A 10,097-nucleotide genomic window follows, 5' to 3' on the forward strand; every position below is an offset into this window, starting at 1 on the left:
TTAGAAACGGTAGCTGTAGGGCTGGTTGAAGCGGAGGGACTGGATCTCATTGACGGGGTAGTAGAGGTCGTTCATGCGTCTGGTGCGTCGTCCTTCCATCAACAGCCTGCGAGAGTGCTCTCGAGCAGCCTGTTGCTCCAGCCGCTTCTCCACCCGCTTCCTCCTCAACCACCTGAACAGAAACACACAGTCCTCGTACCTGTACTCATAAAAAAGAATAATGTTTAAACACTGTATACAGATTACCCATAATGCATGTGGACATTTGTAGGAAATAGACACCACTAGAGTCATAGAGTCAGTTTTGGACACAAGAAGAGTCATAAATGAAGAGCTCTTAACTCTTAAGGATGTGCTGTAATAAGAAACTAAACAACCTCAGGGTGGTAACAGGAAATCGACTCCATCACACCATGCCACTGCTGATTATTTTCCACAAAGAGCACAACACTGTGTGTTTTATTCTCTACAACTGTTCAACAATTTATTGAACTGCTTAGATTAGTTTTAGACATTTAAAATGAGATACTCAGGGGTATTTTACTCCTAAACCTCAAAATCGAACCCTCATCCTCACCCACAGTGTGATGCAAGAGTGCTGTTAGGATGGTTTCTACATACTGAGGAATGAGAAGAGCAAAATCCTGTAGACACCGTAATGAAACATCACATTATGAGGAGTGATTGTGTTGTTGACTCACAGCCTGAAGGCTTTCTCACACTCCTCGGGTTGGTGCAGGTAGCTGCTGCTCTCCATCTCGAGCCTCTTCATTTCCTCCAGCTGGCGCTCCTTCAGCTGCTGCTGCTGCTTCTTCTGCAGCCAGAGTTTAAACGCCTCCTCGGCGTCACAGCACTCCTTCTGTGTTCATCCACACACACGGATACACACACTATAACGTTAACTCATCACTCACACACACAATAACACGCTGTTGTTATAATAAAGAGGTATAACTTATAAATGTGCTAGAACCTTCTACCGCATATCTGTCTGTTGTGATACGCACCTTTCCGCTCATCCTCTCCATCTCCTGAGCTCTCTGCACTCTCCTCTCCTCCCGCAGCTGCTGCCTCTTCTTCATCAGCCATGACCTGAATGCCAGCTCATTTTCCTGACGCTTCTGCTGCTCCTTCTCACACCGTCGCTCTTCCTCCTGAGAAGAAAAAAGTGGATAATACACTTTATAGAGCTGCATAAAACTTTGGAATGTATTAAGTTATGTTTTAGACATCCTTGTGATCGTTAGACATGATGTGAAATGTAATTTTCACATGAAACTCCGCACCTCTCTGGCGAGTTTCTCTCTCCTCTGCTGCTGTTTGTTCAGCAGCTCTTTCTGCTCCGGCGAGAGGAAAAAGGTGGCATGAGGTGAAACGCCGCTGGCTGATTGAACCCTACGCTGGCTGCCGTGTCTAAACATCACCCTTTGCATGTTGCTTGCCGAATTGGGACGCGCCCGGGGTCGTGCTGGAGGCCTGGGCACATAGCGAGGTTCGGAGGAGGCTGAAGAACCTGAGTTGCAGAACAGTTTCGGGGAAGAGGACGGACTCTTACCTGGTTCTCTTTGCATCTCGGGGAGAGGCGGGAGCAATCCGGGACTCTCCACCTCTTTCAGACTCACAAGATCAAACTTTCCATCCTTCTCCACCAGCACTCGTCCTTCTCTCACTCCTTCTCTGTGTCCATCTCCTCTGTGGCTTTCCTCCTGAGAGGAAATCTTCAGCTTCAGCATGTGGCCCGAGACGTCCACCTGACTGTCCTCCAGGTCACTGGCAGGGACCACCAGGTCCACGAGGGTGTCTTTGAAGTGCAGACGGCGACGACGTGTCTCGTCCGGCGCTTCCTGGTCCTGCAGTTGCCTGTTCGCCTGTTCGATCTTCTGCAGGATGGATTTCTTTTCTTCATCACCCTCTTCTTCATCCTGCTCATGTTTAGAATCACCATTGCCATCTAACACATCCTGCAAAGGATCCATGGGCGTCGGCCACCTTTCGTTATCTCCGTTGGCGTCTGTGTCACTTTTACTCTTCCCTTCATCAAGTTCCTTCCCTCGTTCTTCATCTTCCAGCTTGTGGTGGTCTATCTGGGCTTCGGTGTTGTCTTCATCCTGTTTTGGATAAAGCCGGAGCAGTGACGTGCACGATGGAATACAGCAATCTACAACTCTGATGATGTGTGTGCTGATAAATGGTTATACGATACATTGCGATATTTACAATAACATCCACAATTGTACTGAGCGCTCAGCAAATAACGTCTGTCCTATTCGTTTACTTCTGCTGAATGCAAAAGTTTGCACCCCCTTTGGTTTCTGGGTGAAAGATGTAACACTGTTTTCCTGTTTATCGAAGAAAAAAAATCATGTTCATTTAATGGCATTACTAACTGAGTCTTGGTCAGTACTCTTTAACAAGTGCAAAAGTTTGCATCCCCATTAGCCTGCTCTAGTTGATTACATCATTGATGACACTAATGACCCAACATATTTCATTTATTACCTCGTAATTAAGGCATTAAAAATTTAAGCAGTCAAATTACAGGTCAAAGTTTTCAATAAAAGAAAGAAATTTCTCACATCCTCAAAATTTGGAGTGTGAATCTTTTTGCGTTTGAGTGTAGAGCATGTGCAAAGAGTTTGCAGTGAGTGTGTGTGAGATACAAATAAGATTCAGGCATGAGCTTTTAGCCAATCAGGGGAAAGCCATGGCCTAAAGGTTAGAGAAGCAGCTTTGGGACCAAAAGGTTGCTGGTTTGATTCTCTTGACCAGCAGGAATGACTGAAGTGCCCTTGAGCAAGGCACCGAACCTCCAAACTGCTCCCCAGGCTGCTCTTGGTATGTTGTATGTCACTCTGGATAAGAACGTCTGCTCAACGCTATTAATGTAATGTAATGTAATGTAGTGAGCATGCGCCAAGTGTGTGAAACACAAACACACACAGAAATGCAGAACTACGTCTCAGTGCAATACATTATTAAACACAGCCTCTTTATGTATCTGTTTCCATTTTCAACACACACACACACACACACTTACCTGCTCCTCATTCTTGCTCTCCTCATTGATCAGCCAGTCCAGATCTTTCTCAAAGTCGTCCTCGTATTCCTCCTGAGTGTTACCGTTCACAGCCACGCTCATCTCTCTCTCTCTCTCTCTCTAAAGAGAACCCAATAATAAATAAATTAAAAAACATTTTCTGGAAGGAGAAATGTGTTTATGTGACATTTCTGGAAGGAGTCTCCAGTGTGAAAACTTTATAACAATCTTAGGTGAAGCTCTAACTTTAGGTTATCTTCAGGATAGATGAGTTTACACTTTGCGGTGTCTCAGTAACACGGCAAGATGAGTTATTTTGGGTTATTAACCTCAAAAGACAGAAAAAAATAGACACTGGTGGGAGGCCTGTTTTGAGGACATTCTACAATATTAAAACATAACTATAAATGGACAAAAAGTATGTTGTTTTTTTAATGAATAAAAATTCTAAATATTTTATTTTTGCACCTTTTTGTCTGCACATTTGCTATTTTTAATGAATTTTAAATTTAAATTGTATTTTAAATTGTAAATCACTCTGTAAATCAATTTTACCTTTTATATTTTTACTTTTTACTCTTTTATTGTAAATTTACAGTGGTGCTTGAAAGTTTGTGAACCCTTGAGAATTTTCTATATTTCTGCATAAATATGACCTAAAACGACGTCAGATTTTCACACAAGTCCTAAAAGTAGATAAAGAGAACCCAGTTAAACAAATGAGACAAAAATATTATACTTGCTCATTTATTTATTGAGGAAAATGATCCAATATTGCATATCTGTGAGTGGCAAAAGTATGTGAACCTCTAGGATTAGCAGTTAATTTGAAGGTGAAATTAGAGTCAGGTGTTTTCAAACAATGGGATGACAATCAGGTGTGAGTGGGCACCCTGTTTTATTTAAAGAACAGGGATCTATCAAAGTCTGATCTTCACAACACATGTTTGTGGAAGTGCATCATGGCATGAACAAAGGTGATTTCTGAGGACCTCAGAAAAAGCGTTGTTGATGCTCATCAGGCTGGAAAAGGTTACAAAACCATCTCTAAAGAGTTTGGACTCCACCAATCCACAGTCAGACAGATTGTGTACAAATGGAGGAAATTCAAGGCCATTGTTACCTTCCCCAGGAGTGGTCGACCAACAAAGATCACTCCAAGAGCAAGGCGTGTAATAGTCGGCGAGGTCACGAAGGACCCCAGAGTAACTTCTAAGCAACTGAAGGCCTCTCTCACATTGGCTAATGTTAATGTTCATGAGTCCACCATCAGGAGAACACTGAACAACAGTGGTGTGCATGGCAGGCTTGCAAGGAGAAAGACACTGCACTCCAAAAAGAACATTGCTGCTCATCTGCAGTTTGCTAAAGATCACGTGGACAAGCCAGAAGGTTATTGGAAAAATGTTTTGTGGATGGATGAGACCAAAATAGAACTTTTTGGTTTAAATGAGAAGCGTTATGTTTGGAGAAAGGAAAACACTGCCTTCCAGCATAAGAACCTTATCCCATCTGTGAAACATGGTGGTGGTAGTATCATAGTTTGGGCCTGTTTTGCTGCATCTGGGCCAGGACGGCTTGCCATCATTGATGGAACAATGAATTCTGAATTATACCAGCAAATTCTAAAGGAAAATATCAGGACAGCTGTCCATGAACTGAATCTCAAGAGAAGGTGGGTCATGCAGCAAGACAACGACCCTAAGCACACAAGTCGTTCTCCCAAAGAATGGTTAAAGAAGAATAAAGTTAATGTTTTGGAATGGCCAAGTCAAAGTCCTGACCTTAATCCAATGGAAATGTTGTGGAAGGACCTGAAGCGAGGAGTTCATGTGAGGAAACCCACCAACATCCCAGAGTTGAAGCTGTTCTGTACGGAGGAACGGGCTAAAATTCCTCCAAGCCGGTGTGCAGGACTGATCAACAGTTACCGCAAACGTTTAGTTGCAGTTATTGCTGCACAAGGGGGTCACACCAGATACTGAAAGCAAAGGTTCACATACTTTTGCCACTCACAGATATGTAATATTGGATCATTTTCCTCAATAAATAAATGACCAAGTATAATATTTTTGTCTCATTTGTTTAACTGGGTTCTCTTTATCTACTTTTAGCACTTGTGTGAAAATCTGATAATGTTTTAGGTCACATTTATGCAGAAATATAGAAAATTCTGAAGGGTTCACAAACTTTCAAGCACCACTGTATATCTTTTTATCATGTTCTCTATTTTATTGCTCTGTAAAGCACTTTGAGTTGCCTTAGTGTATGAAATGTGTGATATAAATAAAGCTGCCTTACCTTCTAATTATTGCCAACTTGCTGTAGGAGAGAAGGAATAAAACACTCCACAAAGGTCAGAAATAAAAAAAAAACATCTGAGCATGTCGTGTCGTACTGGACTGAGCTGATACTCAGGTTCATTCAGTCGCCACTGCGGAACACTGTTTACCTGAGAGATCCGGCTTTATATCAGCACACACGTATCGTAAATATCGAGACCGAGGTGCTGATTCAGATCAGTCAGCATTTAAACTGGTGTTTGAAAGAATGACGGTGTAATCTGGGGTTTTATCCATTTTAAGAGCAAATTGCATTGAACATTGAATATGCAATGAACATGTATTAAAATAATTTCAATGTAATGTTAATTCAGTACATAATAAATGTGTTAAGGAGACCAAGATGGGTTCAGTGACCAGGACTTACAAACACTGAAACCTCGCTCACTTCTGTAGAACTTCATCGACAAGTTATTTATTTAAAAAAACTGATGGATTTAATAAGCTTAAATAGTTAAAAAATAAACGTTGAAAGGGTGCCTTGCTATTGAATAAACTTATAAAACACACACACAGTGTGTGTGTGTGTGTGTGAGAGAGAGAGAGAGAGAGAGAGAACCATTTTTAAAAAATTATTTTAATTTTAAATTTTTTTTTTTTCTGATGTGGCACATTTAGTCAAAATGTGTCTTAACACTGTGTGTGTAGCTGTCTTTAAGTTCTGGCCTCTACACACACACACACATAATGCAACTCACCTGGAATACACACTGCTCTGTTTTCTTTTGCGTTATGGAGAGCAGAAGCGTTTCTGTTCCTAAAGGAGGATATTTATCAGTCAACTTCCTGTCTGTGTGAGTGTGGTAGGTAGATGTTTAATCCTCTCCAAGCTGCCTGTCACCATAGAGACCGAAAACACAGCCCAGCGAACCCCCCACGCATGCGCACACAAATTTTAAGAACCTTATGAATAATTAATTAACAGATGGCTTCATCCAATCACAGAGCACAGAGCTTAATATGCACAAACAGGCTCAAAACAGTTTGCAGTAAATGTGCGTTTACAGCCAGTGTTTCAAAGATCATTGTTGTTGAAATAATAATAATAATCTCATCTCATCTCATTATCTGTAGCCGCTTTATCCTTCTACAGGGTCGCAGGCAAGCTGGAGCCTATCCCAGCTGACTACGGGCGAAAGGCGGGGTACACCCTGGACAAGTCGCCAGGTCATCACAGGGCTGACACATAGACACAGACAACCATTCACACTCACATTCACACCTACGCTCAATTTAGAGTCACCAGTTAACCTAACCTGCATGTCTTTGGACTGTGGGGGAAACCGGAGCACCCGGAGGAAACCCACGCGGACACGGGGAGAACATGCAAACTCCACACAGAAAGGCCCTCGCCGGCCACGGGGCTCGAACCCGGACCTTCTTGCTGTGAGGCGACAGCGCTAACCACTACACCACCGTGCCGCCCATAATAATAATAATAATAGTCATCACAGACACCTGACTGTATGTCAGACCAATGGACTTCATAATATATGAGTTTAAACAAGTAAAATTCCCGAAAATACACAGAAATGTCGCCCAATATTTGTTTGTTTGTTTGTTTGTTATTAGTTATAATGCAATACACCATTGCCACTATGTGATACAAAATAACTGCAGTGAGGGGATGAAAATAAGTATTATAAATATCGATTACAACCTGAACCAGTTTAGTTTAATTTATTTGTCACAGTTGCAAAATATTACAAACCAAAAAGATTATCTACATACACAAGCAAAAATCAAACAGAAAAAAAATGCTATGAAACAATAAATAAATTAATTCATTATTTTTTGTGACTGGAAAAGGAAACAGGACTCTCATCCCAATTGACAACCCTTCCCACAAAGGAAAAAATATGTGTGTGTGTGTATATATATATATATATATATATATATATATATATATATATATATATATATATATATATATATATGTGTGTGTGTGTGTGTGTGTGTGTGTGTGTGTGTGTTAGGGTGCATCAGTTGCCCCCTAAAAATGAAAAGTTCCTCCGATCATGATGCATTTTTGTTTTTATGTTCCTTTTGGTAAGAAAACACACTGGGTGAAATATTTTAACAAAATTCAAAAGTTTAATGGTGACACCAGGAGCTCAAAGTTATGGAAAAAGCTGCTATTTTATGACTTTTATGACAAAATTTCGATCACTTTTCATGAAACATTATGGCACCTTATAGAGTATACCAAATATCTTAGATACACATTTTTAGTCCATATTCTAAATATATTATCAAGCACAGTTTGAGTTTTAGCTGTTCATTGAATCATTGTTCAACTACTTTTAAACAATACAAATGTATTATGAATCACATTAATGCTTCCCTTGCAAAGGTTCTTAACATGATCTCTGGGTCACAAGAAATCAATAAATGGAGTCCAACATTGTGATTCAAACCTTACGCGAAAACATAAAATAAGCGTTTTTTGGCAAAAAATGAACCTCATGGTGCCACCATTAGACTTTTGAATATGGTCAAAAAATTTTACAGGATGTCTTTATTGGTGAAAAGGAACACCCAAACAAAAATCTCATCTCATTATCTGTAGCCGCTTTATCCTTCTACAGGGTCACAGGCAAGCTGGAGCCTATCCCAGCTGACTATGGGCGAAAGGCGGGGTACACCCTGGACAAGTCGCCAGGTCATCACAGGGCTGACACATAGACACAGACAACCATTCACACTCATATTCACACCTACGCTCAATTTAGAGTCACCAGTTAACCTAACCTGCATGTCTTTGGACTGTGGGGGAAACCGGAGCACCCGGAGGAAACCCACGCGGACACGGGGAGAACATGCAAACTCCACACAGAAAGGCCCTCGCCGGCCGCGGGGCTCGAACCCGGACCCCAAACAAAAATGCATCAGATTTTATGAAAGTGAGGGCAACTGATGCGCATATATATATATATATATATATATATATATATATATACACTAATTTAAAGGAATAAAAAAATTTACTTTAAAAAGAGCTCATTTAGGCTAAAAAAGGCAATCTTAATTTGGGTGTCTAACTAAATAATAATGCGATATATAAAATGTCTAAACAACCTACATATAATAACTAATGCAGTTTATGGAGCTTGATAAAATGCTTGTTTCTGCTCAGTAATATCGAGTCTTGGTTGATGTTCAGTCTAATGTGGAGTCTGGAGAGAAAATCTCTGCTGTTTCTCTAACTGCATTGCACCAGAGAACTGATTTCTGATTTAAAATCGTTTATCTTCTGCTTTCAGTACAAGGTCATGGAGTCAAAATATGAAATACATAGAACACACCAGCACAAAAACTTAGCTGTGTTATTTGGATATTATAGGTACGAGTGGAAAAAGTTCAGGAAAACCTTTAAAACATCTGTGCTTTTGTCATGAAGGTTGAGCAGTCTGTATGGTCTCCTTATTCTAACTGACTGGATGCTGGTGGTCCACAAAATATTATTTACCAAAGACGTGGTCTAAAGACTTCTGTGGCTCCTTGACAGGTGAATCTCTGGATTTTTTTTTTTTTTGTATGATTTAGATCAAAGCTGATCACAGTTTCATGATTTTTACTAATCAAATGGCTCATACTGTAGGTGTGTTCAGTGGCGATCCTAGAGTGATTTACTCCCCGGGCGAAACCCCCTGGCGCCCCCCCGCTCGTTTTTGGGGACCGTCGTGGCTCAGATGGCTAAGGCACCATACCATAAATCCAGGGACTCGGGTTCGATTCCGACCCGAGGTCATTTCCCGATCCCTCCCCGTCTTTCTCTCTCCTGCTCATTTCCTGTCTCTCTACACTGTCCTATCCAAAAAAAAAAAAAAAGCACAACCCTGGTTCTGCAGATCTGGAAACGAAGGAAGAGAGTTAAACTGAGTACAGACCAATCTTAGGGATATGAGATGTCCACAGAAAACTTCACCATATCAATGATTTCACACGTATTTAATCATTTTGTGTGTCAAAAGCAAGACTTTTTGCGTGTCATATTCAGCAGTCCAGGCTGCTGTTTGTTTGTGTTTGCTTAGTGATAAAATAACAAATAAACACCCTTTATGTAGTCATTACCTTTACAAAATGGTATTTGAGATGATAAATGATTGAACTGCATTGTTGCCCCTTTGCATTGTAACTTTAGTGAACTTTAACTTATATTGATTCGGTTATAACTCGAAATCAACTTGATTTAACAACTTGTTTTTTTTTTTTATTCTGGTGCATTTTTTTTTATTTATTTTTTTTTGAAGAAAATAAAGTTGCTAGCGCTGCAGTGGAATCAGGTTACCATGACAACCGCTTGCACAGCAGAGAATAAAAAAGGAACAGGATTTGAAATTTGATTGTTTATATGCTACTAGGCTGTTTGATAAATGATATATAGTAGTGATGTGTGTTATCGTCACTTTGAAGAGAAACGAACTAAAAACATTTGTCTTTTCTTGTTTATAAATAAATAAAATAAAAATAAAAATTATCCGCTTTAACTGCCGTAAAGCAGTTCGCACTGACGTAATCAGACGTAACTGTCAGATTCATTACAAATGCAAAACCTTACAATGAAACTTCGCGGAATTAAAATATAATCTGATGTTGATGATATGACAGAGGTTTATTTAGTGATTTATATATTCAATTAGTTGTGTGGAAGCTTTTCATGTCTGAGTCCGTTACGCGTTTGAATCAAAACCCGGAAGTATTCAAATTACATGTTA

The 10,097-nt window shown here is 40.2% G+C and overlaps 1 protein-coding gene across 1 annotated transcript; it reads right to left on the reverse strand.

The window, feature by feature from the left end:
• On the reverse strand, window positions 1–3,139 carry ccdc181 (coiled-coil domain containing 181). The gene is made up of 5 exons (XM_060930940.1): window positions 3,038–3,139; window positions 1,287–2,108; window positions 1,008–1,154; window positions 702–859; window positions 1–172 (listed from the first exon to the last, which is right to left on the reverse strand). Exons 1-5 carry the CDS (start codon window positions 3,137–3,139, stop codon window positions 1–3), a joined length of 1,401 nt encoding a protein of 466 aa, XP_060786923.1.
• Between the last annotated feature and the right edge of the window lie 6,958 nt (window positions 3,140–10,097).

The sequence above is a fragment of the Neoarius graeffei genome, chromosome 10 (genome assembly GCF_027579695.1).
Source record: "Neoarius graeffei isolate fNeoGra1 chromosome 10, fNeoGra1.pri, whole genome shotgun sequence".
NCBI classification, from domain to species: domain Eukaryota; kingdom Metazoa; phylum Chordata; class Actinopteri; order Siluriformes; family Ariidae; genus Neoarius; species Neoarius graeffei.